Source organism: Mustelus asterias, unplaced genomic scaffold, assembly GCF_964213995.1.
Source record: "Mustelus asterias unplaced genomic scaffold, sMusAst1.hap1.1 HAP1_SCAFFOLD_684, whole genome shotgun sequence".
NCBI classification, from domain to species: domain Eukaryota; kingdom Metazoa; phylum Chordata; class Chondrichthyes; order Carcharhiniformes; family Triakidae; genus Mustelus; species Mustelus asterias.
In genome coordinates this window covers 179,061-201,541 of record NW_027590633.1, presented here as the reverse complement: position 1 = coordinate 201,541, position 22,481 = coordinate 179,061, and the positions used below count along the sequence as shown (strand labels likewise).

The 22,481-nt window shown below is 49.7% G+C and overlaps 1 protein-coding gene across 1 annotated transcript in view; it reads right to left on the bottom strand.

Moving 5' to 3' along the window:
• LOC144487266 (V-type proton ATPase subunit B, kidney isoform-like) overlaps window positions 1-22,481 on the bottom strand; it is a 73,264-nt gene that overhangs the window by 11,170 nt on the left and 39,613 nt on the right. Inside the window, exons 4-7 of the mRNA XM_078205351.1 lie at window positions 21,438-21,531; window positions 17,833-17,910; window positions 17,189-17,328; window positions 2,008-2,109 (exon numbers count right to left, since the gene is read on the bottom strand). Coding sequence (XP_078061477.1) covers window positions 2,008-2,109; window positions 17,189-17,328; window positions 17,833-17,910; window positions 21,438-21,531 — 414 coding nt within the window. The remainder of the gene's footprint in view (window positions 1-2,007; window positions 2,110-17,188; window positions 17,329-17,832; window positions 17,911-21,437; window positions 21,532-22,481) is intronic.

Sequence of the window (22,481 nt, the reverse complement as noted above, 5' to 3'; positions counted from 1 at the left end):
ATAGGCAGTGAATAGAGGGATACAGAGCGTGTAGAGGCAAAAGGTCTTTAGTTCAGAAAGGTGTCGTGTGTCGGTGCAGGCTTCGTGGGCCGGATGGCCTGTTCCTGTGCTGTACAGTTCTTTGTCGTCTATAAGGATGTCGTCTATATGGATTTCAGTATTTGACAAAGTCCCTCATGGCAGGTTGGTTAAGAAGGTTAAGGCTCATGGGATACAAGGAGAAGTGGCTAGATGGGTGGAGAACTGGCTTGGCCATAGGAGACAGAGGGTAGCGGTCGAAGGGTCTTTTTCCGGCTGGAGGTCTGTGACCAGTGGTGTTCCGCAGGGCTCTGTACTGGGACCTCTGCTATTTGTGATATATATATAAATGATTTGGAAGAAGGTGTAACTGGTGTTATCAGCAAGTTTGCGGATGACACGAAGTTGGCTGGACTTGCGGATAGCGATCAACATTGTCGGGCAATACAGCAGGATATAGATAGGCTGGAAAATTGGGCGGAGAGGTGGCAGATGGAATTTAATCCAGATGAATGCAAAGTGATGCATTTTGGAAGAACTAATGTCGGGGGGAGTTATATAATAAATGGCAGAGCCATCAGGAGTATAGAAACACAGAGGGACCTAGGTGTGCAAGTCCACAAATCCTTGAAGGTGGCAGCACAGGTGGAGAAGGTGGTGAAGAAGGCATATGGTATGCTTGCCTTTATAGGATGGGGTATAGAGTATAAAAGCTGGAGTCTGATGTTGCAGCTGTATAGAACGTTGGTTCGGCCGCATTTGGAGTACTGCGTCCAGTTCTGGTCGCCGCACTACCAGAAGGACGTGGAGGCTTTAGAGAGCGTGCAGAGAGGGTTTACCAGGATGTTGCCTGGTATGGAGGGTCTTTGCTATGAGGAGAGATTGGGTAAACTGGGGTTGTTCTCCCTGGAAAGACGGAGAATGAGGGGAGACCTAATAGAGGTGTACAAGATTATGAAGGGGATAGATAGGGTGAACAGTGGGAAGCTTTTTCTCAGGTCGGAGGTGACAATCACGAGGGGTCACGGGCTCAAGGTGAGAGGGGCGAAGTATAACTCAGATATTAGAGGGATGTTTTTTACACAGAGGGTGGTGGGGGCCTGGAATGCGCTGCCAAGTTGGATGATGGAGGCAGACAGGCTGGCATCGTTTAAGACTTACCTGGATAGTCACATGAGCAGTCTGGGACTGGAGGGATACAAACGAATGGTTTAGTTGGACCAATGAGCGGCACAGGCTTGGAGGGCCGAAGGGCCTGTTTCCTGCGCTGTACTGTTCTTTGTTCTTTGTTGCAGCTGTATAGAACTTTACTTAGACCACATTTGGAATATTGCGTACAGTTCTGGTCGCCACACCACCAGAAGGATGTGGAGACTTTGGAGAAGGTACAGAAAAGTTTTAGAAAGTTTTAAAGTTTATTTATTAGTGTCACAAGTAGGCTTACATTAACACTGCAATGAAGTTACTGTGAAAATCCCCTAGTCACCACACTCCGGTGCCTGTTCGGGTACACTGAGGGAGAATTTAGCATGGCCAATGCACCTAACCAGCACGTCTTTTGGACTGTGGGAGGAAACCGGAGCACCCGGAGAAAACCCATGCAGTCAGTGACCCAAGACCGGAATCGTACCCGGGTCCCTGGCACTGTGAGGCAGCAATGCTAATCACTGCCACCGTACTGCCCCAGGATGTTGCCCGGTTTGGATGGTATTAGCTATGAGTTGGGATTGGACAAACTTAGTTTGTTCTCACTGGAACATCAGGGACTGAGGGACGACCTGGCAGAAGTTTACAAAATGATGAGAGGCATGGATAGAAATCGACCTTTAACTGGAGTGGGACAATATCAACCACTCCTTTTACATGAGATGTGTGCTCATAGTGGTGAAAAGAGCATTAATGGGGTGGGGGAGGTAAGGGTGGGGGGGGGGGGGGGGGCGGGGGGGTAGAGTTTCCATAGAGAAAGATTCCACTGACTGTAGCACTTACCCCCATGGCAGCAAACACAATGGCAAAGTTATCCCCACTGTAATCCACAACGTCTTTGGACTTCTTGACCAGTCCGGCTTGTCTACAGATCTGGGCAGCAATCTGGAATAAAATTTCAAACAGGTACAAAACAGGACAGACAGCAACCTCTCACTGCCCAACCACATGAGGACTCAAGATCCCAGGCAGTAGGTTACACCTTTTGGGCATAAAGAATCTGCATGAATAATCCACAAGCCTGGATTCATCCTTTGGAGACATGGAAAAATACAGATCTGCCCCGGAGTTCTACCACTCCACCCGCCACGGGAATCGGAGCGAGGGGCGGACAATGGGAAGGTCTGTTGACCTCATAGAGGTCTGCCGGCTCCAAGTGGAGAGGATCTCCAAGAAGATCGCGCATATCGACACAGACATCAAGTTTCTACAAGTCCGAACTCATAGAAACATAGAAGATAGGAGCAGGAGGAGGCCATTTGGCTCTTCGAGCCTGTTCCACCATTCATCACGATCATGTCTGATCGTCCAACTCAATAGCCTAATCCTGTTTTTTCTCCATAACCTTTGATCCCATTCGCCCCAAGCGCTATCTCCAGCCGCCTCTTGAATACATTCAATGTTTTGGCGTCAACTACTTCCTGTGGTAATGAATTCCACAGGCTCACCACTCTTTGAGTGAAGAAATGTCTCCTCACCTCCGTCCTAGATGGTCTACCCCGAATCCTCAGACTGTGACCCCTGGTTCTGGACTCCCCCACCATCGGGAACATCCTCCCTGCATCTACCCTGTCTAGTCCTGTTAGAATTTTATAAGTCTCTCTGAGATCCCCCCCCTCATTCGTCTGAACTCCAGTGAAAAAAATCCTAACCGAGTCAATCTCTCCTCATACATCAGTCCCGCCATCCCCGGAATCAGCCTGGTAAACCATCGCTGCACTCCCTCGAGAGCAAGACATCCTTCCTCAGAAAAGGAGACCAAAACTGCACACAATACTCTAGGTGGATCGGGATTTTACTGTTTTGGGATGAATGAGGCTGTACATTCATAGAACATAGAACATAGAACAGTACAGCACAGAACAGGCCCTTCGGCCCACGATGTTGTGCCGAGCTTTATCTGAAACCAAGATCAAGCTATCCCACTCCCTATCATCCTGGTGTGCTCCATGTGCCTATCCAATAACCGCTTAAATGTTTCTAAAGTGTCTGACTCCACTATCACTGCAGGCAGTCCATTCCACACCCCAACCACTCTCTGCGTAAAGAACCTACCTCTGATATCCGTCCTGTATCTCCCACCACGAACCCTATAGTTATGCCCCCTTGTAATAGCTCCATCCACCCGAGGAAATAGTCTTTGAACGTTCACTCTATCTATCCCCTTCATCATTTTATACACCTCTATTAAGTCTCCCCTCAGCCTCCTCCGCTCCAGAGAGAACAGCCCTAGCTCCCTCAACCTTTCCTCATATGACCTACCCTCCAAACCAGGCAGCATCCTGGTAAATCTCCTCTGCACTCCTTCCAGCGCTTCCACATCCTTCCTATAGTGAGGTGACCAGAACTGCACACAATATTCCAAATGTGGTCTCACCAAGGTCCTGTACAGTTGCAGCATAACCCCACGGCTCTTAAACTCCAACCCCCTGTTAATAAAAGCTAACACACTATAGGCCTTCTTCACAGCTCTATCCACTTGACTGGCAACCTTTAGAGATCTGTGGATATGGACCCCAAGATCTCTCTGTTCCTCCACAGTCTTCAGAACCCTACCTTTGACCCTGTAATCCACATTTAAATTAGTCCTACCAAAATGAATCACCTCACATTTATCAGGGTTAAACTCCATTTGCCATTTTTCAGCCCAGCTTTGCATCCTATCTATGTCTCTTTGCAGCCTACAACAGCCCTCCACCTCATCCACTACTCCACCAATCTTGGTGTCATCAGCAAATTTACTGATCCACCCTTCAGCCCCCTCCTCTAAGTCATTAATAAAAATCACAAAGAGCAGAGGACCAAGCACCGATCCCTGCGGCACACCGCTAGCAACCTGCCTCCAATCCGAAAATTTTCCATCGACCACCACCCTCTGTCTTCGGTCAGACAGCCAGTTACCTATCCAATCGGCCAACTTTCCCTCTATCCCACACCTCCTCACTTTCATCATAAGCCGACCATGGGGGACCTTATCAAACGCCTTACTAAAATCCATGTATATGACATCAACTGCCCTACCTTCATCAACACACTTAGTTACCTCCTCAAAAAATTCTATCAAATTTGTGAGGCATGACTTGCCCTTCACAAATCCGTGCTGACTATCCCAGATTAATCCGCATCTTTCTAAATGGTCGTAAATCCCATCCCTAAGGACCCTTTCCATCAATTTACCAACCACCGAAGTAAGGCTAACCGGTCTATAATTACCAGGGTCATTTCTATTCCCTTTCTTAAACAGAGGAACAACATTCGCCATTCTCCAGTCCTCTGGCACCATCCCCGTGGACAGCGAGGACCCAAAGATCAACGCCAAAGGCTCTGCAATCTCATCCCTTGCCTCCCAAAGAATCCTAGGATACATTTCATCAGGCCCAGGGGACTTATCGACCTTCAGTTTATTCAAAACTGCCAAGACATCCTCCCTCCGAACATCTATTTCCTCCAGCCTATTAGCCTGTAACACCTTCTCTTCCTCAAAAACATGGCCCCTCTCCTTGGTGAACACTGAAGAAAAGTATTCATTCATCACCTCGCCTATCTCTACTGACTCCATACACAAGTTCCCACTACTGTCCTTGACCGGCCCTAACCTCACCCTGGTCATTCTTTTATTCCTCACATAAGAGTAAAAAGCCTTGGGGTTTTCCTTGATCCGACCCGCCAAGGACTTCTCATGTCCCCTCCTAGCTCTCCTAAGCCCCTTTTTCAGCTCATTCCTTGCTAACTTGTAACCCTCAATCAAGCCATCTGAACCTTGTTTCCTCATCCCTACATAAGCTTCCCTCTTCCTTTTCACAAGACATTCCACCTCTTTTGTGAACCATGGTTCCCTCACTCGGCCATTTCCTCCCTGCCTGACAGGAACATACCTATCAAGGACATCCAGTATTTGTTCCTTGAAAAAATTCCACTTTTCATTAGTTCCTTTCCCTGACAGTTTCTGTTCCCAACTTATGCCCCCTAATTCTTGCCTAATCGCATCATAATTACCCCTCCCCCAATTGTAAACCTTGCCCTGCCGTACGGCCCTATCCCTCTCCATTGCAATAACAAAAGACACCGAATTGTGGTCACTATCTCCAAATTGCTCTCCCACAACCAAATCTAACACTTGGCCCGGTTCATTTCCCAGTACCAAATCCAATGTGGCCTCACCTCTCGTCGGCCCATCCACATATTGTGTCAGGAAACCCTCCCGCACACACTGCACAAAAACTGCCCCATCCGAACTATTTGACCTACAAAGGTTCCAATCAATATTTGGAAAGTTAAAGTCCCCCATGACAACTACCTTGTGACCCCCACACATATCCATAATCTGCTTAGCAATTTCTTCCTCCACATCTCTATTACTATTTGGGGGCCTATAGTAAACTCCTAGCAATGTGACCGCTCCTTTCCTATTTCTAACTTCAGCCCATATTACCTCAGTGTGCAGATCCCCCACGAAGTGCCTTTCCGCAGCCGTTAAACTATCCTTGATTAACAATGCCACTCCTCCACCTCTTTTACCAGCTTCCCTACACTTAGTGAAACATCTATACCCCGGAACGTCCAACAACCATTCCTGTCCTTGTTCTACCCACGTCTCCGTAATGGCCACAACATCGTAGTCCCAAGTACCAATCCACGCCCCAAGTTCATCTACCTTGTTCCGGATGCTCCTTGCATTGAAGTAGACACACTTCAACCCACCTTCCTGTCTACCAGTACCCACCCTTGACCCTGATACCTTCCCCAATACCTCACCACCCTCACTGACTTCTGGACTACAACTCCCTTTCCCACTCCCCTGACAAATTAGTTTAAACCCCCCTGAAGAGCCGTAACAAATTTCCCTCCTCGGATATTGGTGCCCCTCTGGTTCAGGTGCACCCCGTCCTGTTTGTACAGGTCCCACCTTCCCCAGAACGTGTTCCAATTATCCACGTATCTGAAACCCTCCCTCCTACACCATCCCTGCAACCACATATTTAACTGCACTCTCTCCCTATTCCTCAACTCGCTATCACATGGTACCGGCAACGTACCAGAGATGACCACATGTTTCGTCTTGGCTCTCAGCTTCCAGCCCAGCTCCAGAAATTCCTGCTTTAAATCCCCGTCCCTTCTCTTACCTATGTCATTGGTACCAATGTGCACCACGACTTGTGACTGTTTCCCCTCCCCCTTCAGAATCTGGAAAACACGGTCTGAGACATCACGGACCTTGGCATCCGGTAGGCAACATACCATCCGTGAGTCTCTTTTGCTGCCACAGAACCTCCTATCTATCCCTCTAACTAACGAGTCCCCAATAACTATCGCCCTCCCGCTCTCCCCCTTTCCCTCCCGAGCCACAGAGATGGACACAGTGCTGGAGATCCTCTCACTGCGGCTCCCCACTGGTATGTCATCCCCCTCAACCGTATCCAAAGCGGAATACTTTTTGCTAAGGGGAACGACCACCGGGGATCCCTGCACGGACTGCCCCTCTCAGCCCCTCTCACCGTCACCCATCTGTTTTCAATCCTCGGAGTAACTGTATTCCTAAAGCTTGTGTCTATGGCCATCTCTGCGTCCCTGATGATCCTAAGTTCATCCAACTCCAGCTCCAGTTCCCTAACACGGTTTTGGAGGAGCTGCAGATGGGTGCACTTCCCACAGGTGTAATCAGCAGGGACACTGTCGTCGTCCCTCACCTCAAACATAGTGCAAGAGGAACATAGCACTGCCTGCACACCCATCCCCTCGAGATACCTTGCCAGTACCAGGTAGAAACAGCAAAAATGAATTCAACTCACCCCTGCTCGCCCTTTCTGCCTAAGCCCTGTGAGCCAAAGTCTTATAGCTCACACTCTGCTTCCCACACACTCCACTGCCCGCTCCCGACGCTGCCCGCTGTATACTGCAGCCTACCTTTTATACTTCACGCGCTTAAAAAACCCTTCCCAGACTCCTTTGCTGCCCACTTCTAGTTTTCACTTTAAACTTGAAAAACTGCTGTTAAAGTAAAGGCCAAAAAAATACACACACTAGCTGACTAATTAAATAAATAAACAATTCAATTAATCCAATTAATCTCTTACCAGCACTGCTGCTTTCAAACACCCCTCTCAGCTTGCTCCAGTGGATCATTCTCGCCCATAGAATATAAAACCAACATAAACTATTGATTGCTGTAAAAACCCATCTCATTCATTAATGTCCTTTAGGGAAGGAAATCTGCTGGCCTTACCCGATCTGACCTGCATGTGACTCCAGAGCCACAGCAAAGTGGTTCATTCTTAATAGCCACTGGGCCTATTGGGCCTGCCCTGCCATTCAATAAGGTCATGGCTGGTCTGAACAAAGAACAAAGAACAAAGAACAGTTGTGGATAGTTTGGAGGGATGTCAGAAGTTGCAGCGAGACATAGATAGAATGCAAGACTGGGCGGAGAAGTGGCAGATGGACTTCAACCCGGATAAGTGTGTGGTGATCCATTTTGGCAGATCCAATGGGATGAAGCAGCAGTATAATATGAAGGGTACCATTCTTAGCAGTGTAGAGGATCAGAAGGACCTTGGGGTCCGGGTCCATAGGACTCTTAAATCGGCCTCGCAGGTGGAGGATGCGGTCAAGAAGGCGTACGGCGTACTGGCCTTCATTAATCGAGGGATTGAGTTTAGGAGTCGGGAGATAATGCTGCAGCTTTATAGGACCCTGGTTAGACCCCACTTGGAGTACTGCGCGCAGTTCTGGTCACCTCATTACAGGAAAGATGTTGAAGCCATTGAAAGGGTGCAGAGGAGATTTACAAGGATGTTGCCTGGATTGGGGGGCATGCCTTATGAGGATAGGTTGAGGGAGCTTGGTCTCTTCTCCCTGGAGAGACGAAGGATGAGAGGTGACCTGATAGAGGTTTACAAGATGTTGAGAGGTCTGGATAGGGTAGACTCTCAGAGGCTATTTCCAAGGGCTGAAATGGTTGCTACGAGAGGACACAGGTTTAAGGTGCTGGGGGGTAGGTACAGAGGAGATGTCAGGGGTAAGTTTTTCACTCAGAGGGTGGTGGGTGAGTGGAATCGGCTGACGTCGGTGGTGGTGGAGGCAAACTCGTTGGGGTCTTTTAAGAGACTTCTGGATGAGTACATGGGATTTAATGGGATTGAGGGCTATAGATAGGCCTAGAGGTGGGGATGTGATCGGCGCAACTTGTGGGCCGAAGGGCCTGTTTGTGCTGTGGCTTTCTATGTTCTATGTTCTAAGTACAGCACAGGAAACAGGCCCTTCGGCCCTCCAAGCCTGTGCCACTCCTTGGTCCAACTAGACCAATCGTTTGTATCCCTCCATTCCCAGGCTGCTCATGTGACTATCCAGGTAAGTCTTAAACAATGTCAGCGTGCCTGCCTCCACCACCCTACTTGGCAGTGCATTCCAGGCCCCCACCACCCTCTGTGTAAAAAACGTCCCTCTGATGTCTGAGTTATACTTCGCCCCTCGCAGCTTGAGCCCGTGACCCCTCGTGATCGTCACCTCCGACCTGGGAAAAAGCTTCCCACTGTTCACCCTATCTATACCCTTCATAATCTTGTACACCTCTATTAGATCTCCCCTCATTCTCCGTCTTTCCAAGGAGAACAACCCCAGTCTACCCAATCTCTCCTCATAGCAAAGACCCTCCATACCAGGCAACATCCTGGTAAACCTTCTCTGCACTCTCTCTAACGCCTCCACGTCCTTCTGGTAGTGCGGCGACCAGAACTGGACGCAGTACTCCAAATGTGGCCTAACCAGCGTTCTATACAGCTGCATCATCAGACTCCAGCTTTTATACTCTATACCCCGTCCTATAAAGGCAAGCATACCATATGCCTTCTTCACCACCTTCTCCACCTGTGTTGCCACCTTCAAGGATTTGTGGACTTGCACACCTAGGTCCCTCTGTGTTTCTATACTCCTGATGACTCTGCCATTTATTGTATAACTCCTCCCTACATTATTTCTTCCAAAATGCATCACTTCGCATTTATCCGGATTAAACTCCATCTGCCACCTCTCCGCCTAATTTTCCAGCCTATCTATATCCTGCTGTATTGCCCGACAATGCTCTTCGCTATCCGCAATTCCAGCCATCTTCGTGTCATCCGCAAACTTGCTGATTACACCAGTTACACCTTCTTCCAAATCATTTATATATATCACAAATAGCAGAGGTCCCAGTACAGAGCCCTGCGGAACACCACTGGTCACAGACCTCCAGCCGGAAAAAGACCCTTCGACCACTACCCTCTGTCTCCTATGGCCAAGCCAGTTCTCCACCCATCTAGCCACTTCTCCTTGTATCCCATGAGCCTTAACCTTCTTAACCAACCTGCCATGTGGGACTTTGTCAAATGCCTTACTGAAATCCATATAGACGACTTCCTGCTTGTGGCTTTACCTCTACATTCCCATCTGTCCTCTTTTCTCCCCCGACCCACTCAATAACGCTCAACTCCCATGTCGATCAAAGATCTGTCTAACTCGGCCTTGAACATATTCAATAACCCAGACCCCACTGCCTTCTGAGGAAGAGAATTTCAAAGACTAACAACCCTCTGAGAGAAGAGAGAATCTAACCATCGCCCGGAGACATTCAATGGGATTCTCATCACTGAATCCCCCACTGTCAACATCCTGGGGGGTTACCACTGATCAGACGCTGAACTGGACTAGCCATATTAATAAGGGGGTTACCAGAGCAGGTCAGAGGCTGGGAATCCTACTGTTCAGGTTCCCTTATGTAAGGAGGGATAAACTTCCATTAGAGGCAGTTCAGAGAAGGTTCACTGAGCAGTTGTTGATTGAGAAGCTTGGGCTTCAGACTCATTGGAATTTAGCAGAATAAGAGGTGATCTTATTGAACATAAAAGATTCTGAGGGGGCATAAGGATATCTAAAACTAACGGGCACAATTTAAAAATGAGGTGGGGGGGGCGATTCTCCCATCCTGTTACCCTGATTTTTCAGCACAGCGGGTTGAGAGAATCGAGCGGGGGCAATTTGCGGCGTGCCCGTGAGTGTTTGTGCCCGCTAGCGTCTCCCAGCGCCGGATTCGGCAGGGAGGCAGGGCTAGCATTTAAATTATATTTTAAATATCACTTAAATGCTATTAGCGGGCCTGGGACTGAAGTCTCTGGACCCGATAGCATCTCTCACCCCACCAGTCCAATTCCACTCCAGCAGGGTTCAGACTAACTCCCCAGTTTCGGGGAACTAGCGGGAGACCCCACCAGAATGAAGGGGGGACAATTGGGGCCCCCGGGGGGTTGGCCGGTGGGGCGGTGATGTCCCCTGGGCATGGGCATCCTGGCAGTGCCAACCTGTGCCTCTGGCACTGCCCAAGTGGCAAAGTTCCCATGCCTAGGGCGCATCTTGGCACTGCCCATTGGGCATGGGGCAGTGACAAAGGGGCAGGGCATATGGGGGCTGGGCCTGGGGGGATCGGTCAGGCTGGGGGTCTCGCTGCACTCTGCATTGGGATGGATGGGGAGCAGGAGGGAAGCCAACGATTGGGGTGGGCTGGGGGGGGTTGCAGCATTGTGGGGGTCCCGGGCTGGCCAGCGATTGAGCTGGCCGGCAGCCAGGAAGCTGACAGTTCAGGGCAACATGTGCAGAGGCCTGCTGGCTTCAGCCTCCCGGTGGGAATAGGCCCTGCCCCCTGAACTCTAATGACATTCACACTGGTGACCTCTGCATGATGTGGAGATGCCAGCGTTGGACTGGGGTAAACACACTAAGAAGACTCACAACACCACGTGGCTTTTGCTACCAAATAAACCCGTTGGACTTTAACCTGGTGTTGTGAGACTTCTACCTCTGCATTGCACAGAGTGTGGGAGATTCTAATATGAACTCCCACTGAAACAAAACCAGAGTGAATTACACCAATTTTCCCACAAATTCAACATTTTTTTGGGAGAATTCCACCCAAGGAGTTCAGAAAATAATTAGATTAGATTTGATTTGATTTATTCTTGTCACATGTATCAACATACAGTGAAAAGTATTGTTTCTTGCGCGCTATACAGACAAAGCATACCGTTCATGGTGAAGGAAACGAGAGAGTGCAGAATGTAGTGTTACAGTCATAGCTAGGGTGTAGAGAAAGATCAAGGTAGGTCCATTCAAAAGTCTGACAGCAGCAGGGAAGAAGCTGTTCTTGTGTCGGTTGGTACGTGACCTCAGACTTTTGTATCTTTTTCCCGAAGGAAGAAGGTGGAAGAGAGAATGTCTGGGGTGTGTGGGGTCCTTAATTATGCTGGCTGCTTTGCCGAGGCAGCAGGAAGTGTAGACAGAGTCAATGGATGGGAGGCTGGTTTGCGTGATGGATTGGGCTACATTCATGGCATTCATAAAAAATGATAGTAAAAGTTTTTATAAATATATAAAAAGGAATAGAGTGGCTAGAGTGAATGTTGGACCCTTGGAGGACGAGAGGGGGGAGTTAATAGTGGGAAATGAGGATATGGCTGAGTCTTTAAATAAGTTTTTTGTGTCGGTCTTCACGGTGGAGGACACAAATAGTTTGCCAAATATTAACGATAGAGGGTTGGCAGCAGGAGAAATACTTAATACAATTAATGTTACCAGAGAGGCAGTGCTGGGTAGACTAATGGGACTGAAGGTGGACAAGTCCCCGGGTCCGGATGGAATGCATCCCAGGGTACTGAAAGAAATGTCAGAGGTAATAGTGGATGCGTTAGTGATTATTTATCAAAACTCGTTGCATTCTGGGGTAGTGCCGGTTGATTGGAAAACGGCTAATATTACGCTGCTGTTTAAAAAAGGAAGGAGACAAAAGGCGGGTAACTATAGGCCGGTCAGCTTAACGTCTGTAGTAGGGAAAATGCTGGAATCCATTATTAAAGAGGAGATAGCAGGGCATCTGGATAGAAATGGTTCGATCAATCAGATGCAGCATGGATTCATGAGGGGAAAGTCGTGCTTGACGAACATGTTGGATTTTTATGAAGATGTGACGAGGGCGGTTGATGGAGGAGAACCGGTGGATGCGGTGTTTTTGGATTTCCAAAAGGCGTTTGATAAGGTGCCCCATAAAAGGCTGCTGAAGAAGATTAGGGCACACGGAGTTGGGGGTAGTGTGTTAAAGTGGATTGGGGACTGGCTATCCGACAGGAAGCAAAGAGTCGGAATAAATGGGTGTTTTTCCGGTTGGAGGAAGGTAACTAGTGGCGTGCCGCAGGGATCGGTACTCGGGCCGCAACTATTTACCATTTATATAGATGATCTGGAGGAGGGGACGGAGTGTAGGGTAACGAAGTTTGCAGACGACACAAAGATAAGTGGAAAAGTGAATCGTGTGGAGGACGGAGAAGATCTGCAGAGAGATTTGGACAGGCTGAGTGAGTGGGCGAGGATATGGCAAATGGAGTATAACGTTGATAAATGCGAGGTTATACACTTTGGAGGAAATAATAACAAATGGGATTACTATCTCAATGGGAACAAATTAAAACATGCTACCGTGCAAAGGGACCTGGGGGTCCTTGTGCATGAGACGCAAAAGCCCAGTCTGCAGGTACAACAGGCGATCAAGAAGGCAAATGGGATGTTGGCCTACATCGCGAGGGGGATAGAATATAAAAGCAGGGATGTCTTGATGCACCTGTACAGGGCATTGGTGAGGCCGCAGCTGGAATACTGTGTGCAGTATTGGTCCCCTTATATGAGGAAGGATATATTGGCATTGGAGGGAGTGCAGAGAAGGTTCACCAGGTTGATACCGGAGATGAGGGGTTTGGATTATGAGGAGAGGCTGAGGAGATTGGGTTTGTACTCGTTGGAGTTTAGAAGGATGAGGGGGGATCTTATGGAGACTTATAAGATAATGCGGGGGCTGGATAGGGTGGAGGCGGAGAGATTCTTTCCACTTAGTAAGGAAGTTAAAACTAGAGGACACAGTCTCAAAATAAAGGGGGGTCGGTTTAAGACAGAGTTGAGGAGGAACTTCTTCTCCCAGAGGGTGGTGAATCTCTGGAATTCTCTGCCCACTGAGGTGGTGGAGGCTACCTCGCTGAATATGTTTAAAGCGCGGATGGATGGATTCCTGATCGGTAAGGGAATTAAGGGTTATGGGGATCAGGCGGGTAAGTGGTACTGATCCACGTCAGATCAGCCATGATCTTATTGAATGGCGGGGCAGGCTCGAGGGGCTAGATGGCCTACTCCTGCTCCTATTTCTTATGTTCTTATGTTCTTTGTAGTTCCTTGCGGTTTTGGGCAGAGCAGCAGCCATACCAAGCTGTGATACAACCAGAAAGAATGCTTTCTATGGTGCATCTGTAAAAGTTGGTGAGAGTCGTAGCTGTCAAAGCCAAATTTCCTTCGTCTTCTGAGAAAGTAGAGGCGTTGGTGGGCTTTCTTAACTATAGTGTCGGCATGGGGGGACTAGGACAGGTTGTTGGTGATCTGGACATCTAAAAACCTGAAGCTCTTGACCCTTTCTACTTCGTCCCCATTGATGTAGACAGGAGCATGTTCTCCTTTACGCTTCCTGAAGTTGATGACAATCTCCTTCGTTTTGTTGACATTGAGGGAGAGATTATTGTTGCCGCACCAGTTCACCAGATTCTCTATCTCATTCCTGTACTCTGCTCGTCATTGTTTGAGATCCGACCCACTACTGTGGTGTCGTCAGCAAACTTGAAAATCGAATTGGAGGGGAATTTGGCCGCACAGTCATAGGTGAATAAGGAGTATAGTAGGGGGCTGAGAACACAGCCTTGTGGGGCACCGGTGTTGAGGATGATCGTGGAGGAGCTGTTGTTGCCTATCCTTACTGATTGTGGTCTGTGAGTTAGGAAGTTCAGGATCCAGTCGCAGAGGGAGGTGCCGAGGCCCAGGCCACGGAGTTTGGAGATGAGTTTCGTGGGAATAATAGTGTTGAAGGCTGAGCTGTGGTCAATAAATAGGAGTCTGACATAAGTGTCCTTGTTATCTAGGTGTTCCAGGGTTGAGTGCAGGGCCAGGGAAATGGCGTCTGCTGTGGACCTGTTGCAGCGATAGGCAAACTGTGGTGGACCCAGATAGTCCGGGAGGCTCGAGTTGATTTGTATCATGACTAACCTTTCGAAGCTTTCATAATGATGGATGTCAGAGCCACCGGCCGATATTCATTAAGGCACGCTGCTTGGCTTTTCTTTGGTTCTGGGATGATGGTCGTCTTCTTGAAGCAGATAGGGACCTCAGATTATTGTAAAGAGAGGTTGGTAATAAGATGGTGAATGAGGAGAAATTTTTTCTTTATTCATTTTTATTGGGTGTGGACATCATTGGTCAATCCACCAATGGGAGGAAACCGGAGCACCCGGAGGAAACCCACGCAGACACGGGGAGAACGTGCAGACTCCACACAGACAGTGACCCAAGCTGGGATCGAACCCGGGTCCCTGGCGCTGTGAGGCAGCAGCGCTAACCACTGTGGCACCGTGCTGCTGTCCATTGGTCACTGTGGCACCGTGCTGCTGTCCATTGGTCACTGTGGCACCGTGCTGCTGTCCATTGGTCACTGTGGCACCGTGCTGCTGTCCATTGGTCACTGTGGCACCGTGCTGCTGTCCATTGGTCACTGTGGCACCGTGCTGCTGTCCATTGGTCACTGTGGCACCGTGCTGCTGTCCATTGGTCACTGTGGCACCGTGCTGCTGTCCATTGGTCACCGTGCCACCGTACTGCTGTCCATTGGTCACTGTGGCACCGTGCTGCTGTCCATTGGTCACTGTGGCACCGTGCTGCTGTCCATTGGTCACCGTGCTGCTGTCCATTGGTCACTGTGCCACCGTGCTGCTGTCCATTGGTCACTGTGGCACCGTGCTGCTGTCCATTGGTCACTGTGGCACCGTGCTGCTGTCCATTGGTCACTGTGCCACCGTACTGCTGTCCATTGGTCACTGTGGCACCGTGCTGCTGTCCATTGGTCACTGTGGCACCGTGCTGCTGTCCATTGGTCACTGTGGCACCGTGCTGCTGTCCATTGGTCACTGTGGCACCGTGCTGCTGTCCATTGGTCACCGTGCTGCTGTCCATTGGTCACTGTGCTGCTGTCCATTGGTCACTGTGCTGCTGTCCATTGGTCACCGTGCTGCTGTCCATTGGTCACTGTGCTGCTGTCCATTGGTCACTGTGCTGCTGTCCATTGGTCACTGTGGCACCGTGCTGCTGTCCATTGGTCACTGTGCTGCTGTCCATTGGTCACCGTGCTGCTGTCCATTGGTCACCGTGCTGCTGTCCATTGGTCACTGTGCTGCTGTCCATTGGTCACCGTGCTGCTGTCCATTGGTCTTTCCTCTATATCTTCACCCAGAATTGCACAAAATACCCGAATGTTGCACCTGTAAAAAAACTGCATGCCCTCCCTGACACCTGTCTTCTGATTGGTCCCTGTGAATTGTTCTATTGGGTTGTGAGTGTGTGAATGTGAACTGTTCACATGAGGAGCTGATTGGATAAGGCCATTTGAGAACAAAATGGGTTTGTGCGAAATGGGTTTGATTGTTCCATTATTGTTACTAATCAGAGCAAATTTATTCATGATCTGAATTCAAATTTCCCCAACTGCCAGAATTAGACTTTAACTCAAGCCCCATGATTAACCCAGGCCCCTGGATTACTCATCCAGTAAACATTAATCCAAATCTACCATCATTAATCCAACATTTACATCAACACAATGCTACATTCTCCACGTGAGCCGATATGGGTGGCACAGTGGTTAGCTCTGCTGCCTCAAAGCACTAGGGACCCGGGTTCGATTCCCGGCTTGGGTCACTGCCTGTGTGGAGTTTGCACGTTCTCCCCGTGTCTGCATGGGTTTCCTCCGGGTGATCTGGTTTTCTCCCACAGTCCGAAAGACGTGGGGGGATGAGGAGTAAATCCCACTGGTTTCTCAGCGGGACTTTTAAAATGAATCTCCCACACCCTGCACACTGCTGAGGGCCCTAGTATGTATCATGCGAAGAAGCAGTGGATTATTCCCGCTGGAAAAGCCGGCAGCATAGCGCTGAGCGGGCCACTGCGCATGCGCCAGTCTGTCAGAGTGGAGATGGGTGCATGCGCACTGGCCCAGCACTGCCCCAGCCTCCCGATCGCTGGCCAGCCCCGTGTCCCGTGTCTGGGCCAGCCTCGACTGCCCCTGCCACCCCCCCACCATGGCCAGCCCACCCACCCACCGCCACAGTTCCAATCTTCCGATCCTGCCACCCCTACACCCAACACTTCAGGACCATAAGAAATAGGAGCAGAATTAGGCCACTCGGCTCATTGAGCCATTGTGGATATTTTTCTCATCCCTCATTCTCCTGCCTTTTCCCCATAATTACTCTTCCAGTTAACATTAATCCAAATCTACCATCATTAATCCATTTACATTAACACAATGCTTTTAGATAAGTACATGGAACTTAGTAAGATAGAGGGTTATAGGTAAGCCTAGTAATTGCTAAGGTAGGGACATGTTCGGCACAACTTTGTGGGCTGAAGGGCCTGTATTGTGCTGTAGTTTTCCTATGTTTCTACGTTTCTATGTTTCTAACCCCTGATCCTCTTAGTAATCAAAAACCTATCGATCTCTGTCTTAAAGACACTCAATGACCCGGCCTCCACAGCCTTCTGCGGCAAAGAGTTCCACAGATTCACCACTCTCTGGCTGAAGAAATGAAGCAGCCCTGAACCACCCCCACCCTCAGTTCGGACCACCCCCCACAGCCCTGATGCCCCCACACATCCCCAACAGGCCAACTCTCCCCAACTCCCCGCTGCCCCACACCGATGCTCAGCTCTGACCGCTGGCCTCCCTCCCTCTGCTTGCGACCCCTCTATGGAGTGGCAGCAGGACCCCCACCCCCACCGATCACCCCCCCCAAAGGCCCTGCCCCATTAGGCCCCGCCCCCTTGGCACTGCCCAATGCCCAGTGGGGATCACAGTGAAGCTTACCTCATTGTGAGGGAGTCCAGCTGCTGAGAAAATGGGGATCTTCTGGCCTCTGGCTATACTGTTCATCACATCGATGGGTGAAATCCCAGTTTGAATCATTTCTTCCGGGTAAATCCGAGACTGTGGATTAATCGGCTGCCCTGTTTATCGGAAATCCAGAATAACTCATGGAGAAATTATCTACCAGGAAAGTAAAATAATCAAATAGATCCGTCTGCCATAATAGCAACACTCAGCTGCTCCACGGGAACCAATCCCTCTGATACCCGCATTCTGAGAGCCGGATGGAAGATCTAAAGGAAGAATTAGAGTAATTCTTCAAAAAGAGACATGCTATGGAAACTTTGCATCTTGCACTCATCAGGACAGTTTCGCAAGAATACAAAATAACAAATGGAACAACAATTTATACTGCGTGAGAAGAGAGTGCTGATTGGGTGACAAGTGGACTCTGATGGAGGTGCAATGAAGAGTGCATCAGGGACCAGTTAACTGCCAAGCCTCTGTTTAAAATCAAACCAGACAAGTTGACTCTAATTGGTCATGGCATTGCCATTGGGAAGGAACCAATTCGGAATGAACGTGGTGGCCTGTAGTCGGAATGATAACTACACAGATGTGGAGAGTAGGAAGCTGACACTCACCATTTATATCGAGGAAATCCTCTGCTACAACAGCAGGCCCCTTGTCGATTGGCTTCCCAGATCCATTAAAAACTCGACCTAGAAATTCAACCACAAGAACACAATCTCATAAAGACAGGACAAGAGATGCAATGAGAAAAATATCCCTTCTAGGACCTTTCAACATTTCACCAATTGGCAGTAACTGACCATCCAGGACCTGAGCAATAGACCAACAGAAGATGGAACTGTGGAACATCCATGACTTGAATCCCATTAACATTCCAGGACCACCCAGGAATTGAATCCTCTAGACCTTTCAGGGCCTGGATCCTATAGCCCTTTCAGGACCTGAATGCTGTAGTCCTTCCAGGACCTGAATCCTATACGCCTTACAAGACCTGGATCCTATAGACCTTCCAGGACCTGACCCTATAGACCTTCCAGGACATGGATCCTATAGACCTTCCAGGACCAGGCCCTATAGATCTTCTGGGACCTGGCACTATGGACCTTCCAGGACCTGGATCTTCTTGACTACTTAGGACCTGAATCCTATAGTCCTTCCAGGACCTAGATTCTTTGGACCTTCCAGGACCTGGATCCTCTGGACCATGACGTGGAGATGCCGGCGTTGGACTGGGGTAAACACAGTAAGAAGTTTAACTACACCAGGTTAAAGTCCAACAGGTTTATTTGGTAGCAAAAGCCACACAAGCTTTCAGAGCTCCAAGCCCCTTCTTCAGGTGAGTGGGAATTCTGTTCACAAACAGGGCATATAAAGACACAAACTCAATTTACATGAATAATGGTTGGAATGCGAATACTTACAGCAAATCAAGTCTTTAAGATACAAACAACGTGAGTGGAGAGAGCATCAAGACAGGCTAAAAAGATGTGTATTGTCTCCAGACAAGACAGCCAGTGAAACTGCAGGTCCAGGCAGGCTGTGGGAGTTCCTCTAGACCACCCAGGACCTGAATGCTATAGACCTTCCAGGACCTGGATCCTCTCGACCACCTAGGACCTGGATCCACTCAACTACCAAGGACCCAAATCTTATAGCCCATACAGGAACTGTATCCTGGATCCTCTAGACCTTTCAGGACCTGACCCTATAGACCCTCTAGGATCTGGATCCATTAGATCTTCCAGGACCTGAATCCAATAGATTTTCCAGGACCTGGGATCCTCTAGACCTTCCACGACCTGAATCTAAATTTCAAAATAACAGAATGCTGGACATACTCAGTCGGTCTGGCAGCATCTGAGTTAACTTTTCAGGTCAAGGACCTTTCTTCAGAACATCAGTTCCAGATCCTAGGACTTGGATATTGTGGAACTGCTCGAATAATAAAAACATATACCATCCAGGACCTGGAAACTATATATCTCCCAGGACCTTGGTATATATCTTTCCGGATGAGGAAACTGTATAACTCCAGGACCTGGATATTATAAACCAGTCAGGATTTGGAGACTATACACCCTTTGGTTCCTGGACATTTTATGCTACATGTTGCAGAACACTCAGAGAGGGAGAGAGATCATGGCTCGTATTGATACTATTGGCATTGGTAGAAAGGCAGAGAGTGAGAAAGGAGGGCTGGCAGGCAAGACCTCGAAGTTAGTCATCACATGGTAGCATTTGGGAAGGCTCACCTTCATCAATCGGGGTATAGATTACAGGTCATGATGGAGTCGTATAGAACTTTGGTGAGGCCACAGCTGGAGCACTGTGTGCAGTTCTGGTCACCACATTATAGGAAGGACGTGAACGCACTGGAGGGAGTGCAGAGGAGATTCACCAGGATGCTGCCTGGGATGGAGTATTTAAGTTATGAAGAGAGGTTGGATAGGCTTGGGTTGTTTTCTCAGGAGCAGAGAAGACTGAGGGGCGACCTGATTGAGGTGTTCAAGATTATGAGGGGCATAGACAGGATGGATAGGGAACAGCTGTTCCCCCCAGTTGAAGGGTCAGTTACCTGGGTCAGTTACATTCACTTTGGAAGCAAAAACAAGAAGGCAGATTACTACCTGAATGGCTGTAAATTGGGAGAGGGGAGTGTGCAGCGGGACCTGGGTGTCCTTGTGCACCAGTCACTGAAGGTAAGCATGCAGGTGCAGCAGGCGGTAAAGAAGGCAAATGGCATGTTGGCCTTCATTGCGAGAGGTTTTGAGTACAGGAGCAGGGATGTGTTATTACAATTATACAGGGCCTTGGTGAGGTCACACCTAGAGTATTGTGTGCAGTTTTGGTCTTCTTTTCTGAGGAAGGATGTTCTTGCTCTCGAGGGAGTGCAGCGAAGGTTTACCAGGCTGGTTCCGGGGATGGCGGGACTGATGTATGAGGAGAGATTGACTAGGTTAGGATTGTTTTCACTGGAGTTCAGGCGAATGAGGGGGGGATCTCATAGAGACTTATAAAATTCTAACAGGACTAGACAGGGTAGATACAGGGAGGATGTTCCCGATGGTGGGGGAGTCCAGAACCAGGGGGTCACAGTCTGAGGATTCAGGGTAGACCATTTAGGACGGAGGTGAGGAGACATTTCTTCACCCAAAGAGTGGTGAGCCTGTGGAGTTCATTACCACAGGAAGTAGTTGACGCCAAAACATTGAATGTATTCAAGAGGCGGCTGGATATAGCACTTGGGGCGAATGCGATCAAAGGTTATGGAGAAAAAGCAGGATTAGGCGATTGAGTTGGACGATCAGCCATGATCGTGATGAATGGCGGGGAAGGCTCGAAGGGCCAAGTGGCCTCCTCCTCCTCCTGCTCCTATCTTCTATGTTTCTAAGGATCAGTTATGAGGGGACACAAGTTAAAAATGAGAGGTGGGAGGTTTAGGGGGGATTTGAGGAAAAAGTATTTTACCCAGAGGGTGGTGAGGGTCTGGAATGCGCTGCCTGGGAGGGTGGTGGAGGCGGAATGCCTCACATCCTTTTAAAAGTACCTGGATGAGTGCTTGGCACATCATAACATTCAAGGCTATGGGCCAAGTGCTGGCAAGTGGGATTAGGTGGGCAGGTCAGGGCATTTCATGCGTCAGTGCAGACTCGATGGGCCGAAGGGCCTCTTCCGCACTGTAGGATTCTGTGATTCTGTGATTCGGAAGGTTAAGAAAGGTGAATAAAGGATTGAAAGAGGTGGATAGCACCAGAGTGAGAAATAAAGAGATATCAGGTGGAATCAGACAAAATGGGGTAACACAGTCAGGTACATCACTGCGCAGGATATGGTGAAGAAGCTTAGTGAGATTCCTCCATGTGGGAATAATGACGGAGTTCTGGGTCAATGAAGGATTGTATAGGATCGGGATATTCCTGGATACAAGGGTTGGGTTTTAGTTGTGGAGGCCGGATGCTTGGGTTGGGAAAGTGGCAGAACCGGCAGATCCATCAGCCATCTGTTCATTCTGGGGGTCTGGGGCAGGATAGAGGTGGCAATAAAGGCGGGTGGGCAGGAGTGCAGCTTTCAGGTACCCACACTCTTATCCCACACCGGTGAAAATTGGCAGACAAGGAAATGGGGGCAAGAATCCCAGCAGAGGGTTTAAATTTCCATTAGGATCCATTCCTCAGTGGGTTTCTCTGTTTTTGTCCCATATTGAAGAGTAGCTCACCCAGCATGTCCTCTGAAACTGGTGCCCGTAGAATGTCACCAGTGAACTCACAGGCTGTCAGCCTGGCATCAATGCCAGACGTTCCTTCAAACACCTGCAGAAACAAAAATAAATCATCAACGTGATCCTGGAGTCACCAGGGGGACGGCAACATCAGTTCAAGGAGCCATTAGTGCCACTTAGATCAGTACAAACATCGAGACACATCTCAGTGAAGATTAAACCCCGAGACACTCCTCGGTGAACATTGAACAGCGGGTGGGTGTGAGAAGGGGGTGAGGAGGGGGTGAGGAGGGGGTGAGGAGGGGGTGAGGAGGGGGTGAGGAGGGGGTGAGGGGTGATGAGTGAGGAGGGTGTGAGGGGTGAGGAGGGGGTGAGGAGGGTGTGAGGAGGGGGTGAGGAGGGGGTCAGGAGGGGGTGAGGAGGGGGTGAGGAGGGGGTGAGGAGGGGGTGAGGAGGGGGTGAGAAGGGGGTCAGGAGGGGGTGAGGAGGGGGTGAGGAGGGGGTGAGGAGGGGTGAGGGATGATGAGTGAGGAGGGTGTGAGGGGTGAGGAGGGGGTGAGGAGGGTGTGAGGAGGGGATGAGGGGGGAGTGAGGGATGAGGGGTGAGGAGGGGGGAGGAGGGGGTGAGGGGTGAGGAGGGGGTGAGGAGGGGCTGAGGAGGGGGTGAGGAGGGAGTGAGGAGGAGGTGAGGAGGGGGTGAGGGGTGAGGAGGGGGTGAGGAGGGGGTGAGGGGTGAGGAGGGGGTGAGGAGGGGGTGAGGGGTGAGGAGAGGGTGAGGAGGGGGTGAGGGGTGAGGAGGGGGTGAGGGGTGAGGAGGGGGTGAGGGGTGAGGAGGGGGTGAGGGCTGAGGATGGAGTGAGGAGAGGGTGAGGGGTGAGGAGGGGGTGAGGGGTGAGAAGGGGGTGAGGGGTGAGAAGGGGATGAGGAGGGTGTGAGGAGGAGGTGAGCGTTGAGGAGGGGATGAGGAGGGGGTGAGGGTGAGGAGGGGGTGAGGAGGGGGTGAGGGTGAGGAGGGGGTGAGGAGGATGTGAGGAGGGGATG